The 3,893-nt window shown below is 42.1% G+C and overlaps 1 protein-coding gene across 1 annotated transcript; it reads left to right on the top strand.

Moving 5' to 3' along the window:
- The first annotated feature begins 3,015 nt into the window (after positions 1-3,015).
- On the top strand, positions 3,016-3,636 carry LOC109775494 (chalcone synthase 2-like). The gene has a single exon (XM_073506611.1). The coding sequence runs from the start codon at positions 3,040-3,042 to the stop codon at positions 3,634-3,636; it is 597 nt and encodes a 198-aa protein (XP_073362712.1). The 5' UTR covers positions 3,016-3,039.
- Positions 3,637-3,893: the final 257 nt, after the last annotated feature.

Raw genomic sequence — 3,893 nt, 5'->3', positions numbered from 1 at the left:
GCAAAAGTTTTTGTTTTTACACAGATTAAAGTCAACTATCATCCACACTATCCCAAAGGCATTACTTGTCACTTTATTGAAACAAAAGCAATGAAACATGATTAATACAGTAGCATAATCATGTGAACAAACTAAAACAGTAAGTAAAAGTGTTGGGTTGTCTCCCAACAAGCGCTTTTCTTTAATGCCTTTTAGCTAGGCATGATGAGTTCAATGATACTCGCATACAAGATAATAATTGAAACATGTAAAAGAGCATCATGAATCACATGAGAAGCAAATTTAAGCCTAACCCACTTCCTATGCATAGGAATTTCGTGAGCAAACAATTTATGGGAACAAGAATCAACTAGCATAGGAAGGCAAAATAAGCACAACTTCATGATTTTCAACACAGAGAGAGGAAACTTGATATTATTGTAATACCCACAAGCATATGTTCCTCTCCCATAATAATTTCAGTACCATCATGAATGAATTCAACAATATAACTATCACATAAAGCATTCTTCTCATGATCCACAAGCATAGAAATTTTATTACTCTCCACATGAGAAAATTTATTCTCATGAATAGTAGTGGGAGCAAACTCAACAAAATAACTATCATGTGATTGAAAATTAAAATCTTGATGACAAGTTTCATGGTTATCATTATTCTTTATACCATACATGTCATCACCATAATCTTCATAGATAGCAACTTTGTTGTCATAATCAATTGAAACCTCTTCCAAAATAGTGGATTCTCCAAATCCACTTTCATCAATATAATCATCATAAATAGGAGGCATGCTTTCATCATAATAAAATTTCTCATTAAAACTTGGGGGACTGAAAATATCATCTTCATCAAACATAGCATCCCCAAGCTTATGGCTTTGCATATCACTAGCATCATGGATATTCAAATAATTCATACTAACAACATTGCAATCATGCTCATCATTTATGCCAAAAAAATTATAGAATTCTTCTACTATCAATTGAGAACAATTTTCCTTTCCATCATTTTCAAGAAAGACATTATAAAGATGAATAATATGATGCAACATCAATTCCATTTTCTTAGTTTTCTTTTATAAACCAAACCAGTGATAAAACAAGAAACTAAAAGATTCGATTGCAAGATCTAAAGATATACCTTCAAGCACTCACCTCCCCGGCAACGGCGCCAGAAAAGAGCTTCGATTACGGGATGTGAGTGCCGCTTACCTAACCTCCTTGGCAACGGCACCAGAAAAGACGTTGATGTCTACTACGCAACTTTATTCTTGTAAACTCGTGTTGGACCTCCAAGCGCAGAGTTTTGTAGGACAGTAGCAATTTTCCCTCAAGTGGATGATCTAAGGTTTATCAATCCGTGGGAGGTGTAGGATGAAGATGGTCTCTCTCAAACAACCCTACAACCAAATAATAAAAAGTCTCTTGTGTCCCCAACACACCAAATACACTGGTAAATTGTATAGGTGCACTAGTTTGGCGAAGAGATGGTAATAAAAGCGTAGTAATGATAGTTGATATTGATTTTTGTGATAGGAACAATAAAAAACAGCAAGGTAGAATTTGATAAAACAAAGCACGAAGGGTATTGCAATGCTTGAAAATGAGGCATAGGGTCCGTACTTTCGCTAGTGCAATCTCTCAACAATGCTAAACTAATTGGATCATATAATCATCCCTCAACGTGCGATGAAGAATCACTTCAAAGTTCTTATCTAGCGGAGAACATAACAAGAATTTTTTTGTAGGGTACGAAACCACTTTAGAGTTATTATTTCCATTCGATCTATTCAATAGTTCGTACTAAAATAACACAAAATTATTCTTACCGTTCAATCTATCCAAGAGTTCGTACTAAAATAACACCATATGATACGCATCAACCAACTCTAATGTCACCTAGATACTCCAATGTCACCACAAGTATCCATGAGTTAATTATACGATACACATCAAACAATTTCAGATTTATAATACTAGATCCAACACAAAGAACCTCAAAGAGTTCCCGAAGATTTCTACCGGAGAAACAAACACGAGAACATGCATCAACCCATATGCATAGATTACCCCAATGTCACCTCGGGAATCCATGAGTTGAGTGCCAAAACATATACCAAGCGAATCAATATGATACCCCATAGTCGCCACGGATATTCATAGCAAGACATACATCAAGTGCTCTCAAATCCATAAAAATATTCAATCCGATAAAACGAAATCTCAAAGGGAAAACTCAATTCATCACAACAAGATAGAGAGGGAGAAACACCATATGATCCAACTATATTAACAAAGCCCGCGATACATCAAGATCGTGCCATCTCAAGAACACGAGAGAGAGATTAAACACATAGCTACTGGTACAGACCCTCAGCCCCGAGGGTGGACTACTCCCTTCTCATCGTGGTGGCCGCCGGGATGATGAAGATTGCCACCGACGAAGATTCCCCTCCGTCGGAGTGCCGGAACGGGGTCAAGATTGGTTTTTCGTGGCTACAGAGGCTTGCAGCGGCGTTACTTCTGATCTAGGGTTACCCAGAGGGTTTTTGGAATTTTTGACAATTTATAGGGCGAAGAGGCGGTGTGGGAGGCCACCGAGGTGGGCTCAACCCACCAGGGCGCGCCTGGGCACCCAGACGAGCCCAGGTGGGTTGTGCCCCCCTCCGGGCACCCCCCCGGGTACTTCTCTGGCAATCCTGGGTGTTCTGATTCATAAAAATTCTCCAAAAAGTTTCGCTGTGTTTGCAATCCGTTTGATATTGATATCATGCGAAGTAAAAAACAAGGAAAAAACAGCAACTGGCACTGGGCACTATGTCAATAAGTTAGTCCCAAAAAATGATATAAAGTTGCTACAAAATGATTGCAAAACATCGAAGAATGATAATATAATAGCATGGAACCATCAAAATTATAGATACATTGGAGACGTATCAGCTGGCTGGCGGCGTCGTGGTGTTCGGCGCGGCGGGGGAAGAAGAACTGAGATTGGAAAACGCTAAGTGTGTTGGTGGTCTGCTCGGAGATTACCGCCATGGCATTCCTTGGCCCCTCCAAGTCCCATTTGGATTCGCTGGTCGGACATGCGCTCTTTGGCGATGGCGCGGCCGCTGCCATCATCGGCACCGACCCCGACGTGCCCTTCGAGAAGCCACTCTTCCAGCTGGTATCAGCGAGCCAGACCATCCCGCCCGACTCCGAGGGTGCCATCAACGGCCACCTTACAGAGGCAGGGCTCACCATCCACCTTCTCAAGGACATGCCCGGGCCCATCTCCGAGAACATCGAGCAAGCGCTCGAGGACGCATTCAAGCCTCTGGGCATCCACGATTGGAACTCCATCTTCTGGATTGCACACCCTGGCGGGCCGGCGATCCTGGACATGGTTGAGGAGAAAGTTGGCCTTGACAAGGAACGCATGCGCGCCAGCCGAGAGGTCCTGTCGGAGTACGGCAATATGTCCAGCGCATGTGTCCTCTTCGTCCTCGATGTGATGCGTAAGACCTCTTCCCAGGATGGCCAAGCAACCACTGGAGAGGGTAAGGAGGGGGGTGTCCTCTTCGGCTTTGGCCCCGGCCTCACCATCGAGACGCTCGTCCCCTACAACGCCCCGATCACAGCCACTCCATGATCGATCAGCAAACGATACTTTATTATTTATTCGCCAACATAAAATCACCAGTACTACAAGTGGTTACGAGAGCGACGGTGTGATGGCTGTTCTGAGTTTCCTTTATCACTGGTTTTCACTTTTTGTTGTGTTTCTACTGTAAGAATTCATATGCGTTTTCCTCCCCAAACCCTGTTGTATGTGCTCCTGATGTACCTCGTGTATTTTAGTAACGTTCAACATTATGTTTCTTATTAGTAATTTTATGTAATGTATGG

This window comes from Aegilops tauschii, chromosome 1, assembly GCF_002575655.3.
Source record: "Aegilops tauschii subsp. strangulata cultivar AL8/78 chromosome 1, Aet v6.0, whole genome shotgun sequence".
Classification (NCBI taxonomy): domain Eukaryota; kingdom Viridiplantae; phylum Streptophyta; class Magnoliopsida; order Poales; family Poaceae; genus Aegilops; species Aegilops tauschii.
This window is presented reverse-complemented; position numbering and strand designations above follow the sequence as displayed.

Bases quoted from the DNA above. Each gene is read 5' to 3' on its own strand.
- LOC109775494 (XM_073506611.1), top strand. From the start codon at position 3,040: ATGGCATTCCTTGGCCCCTCCAAGTCCCATTTGGATTCGCTGGTCGGA.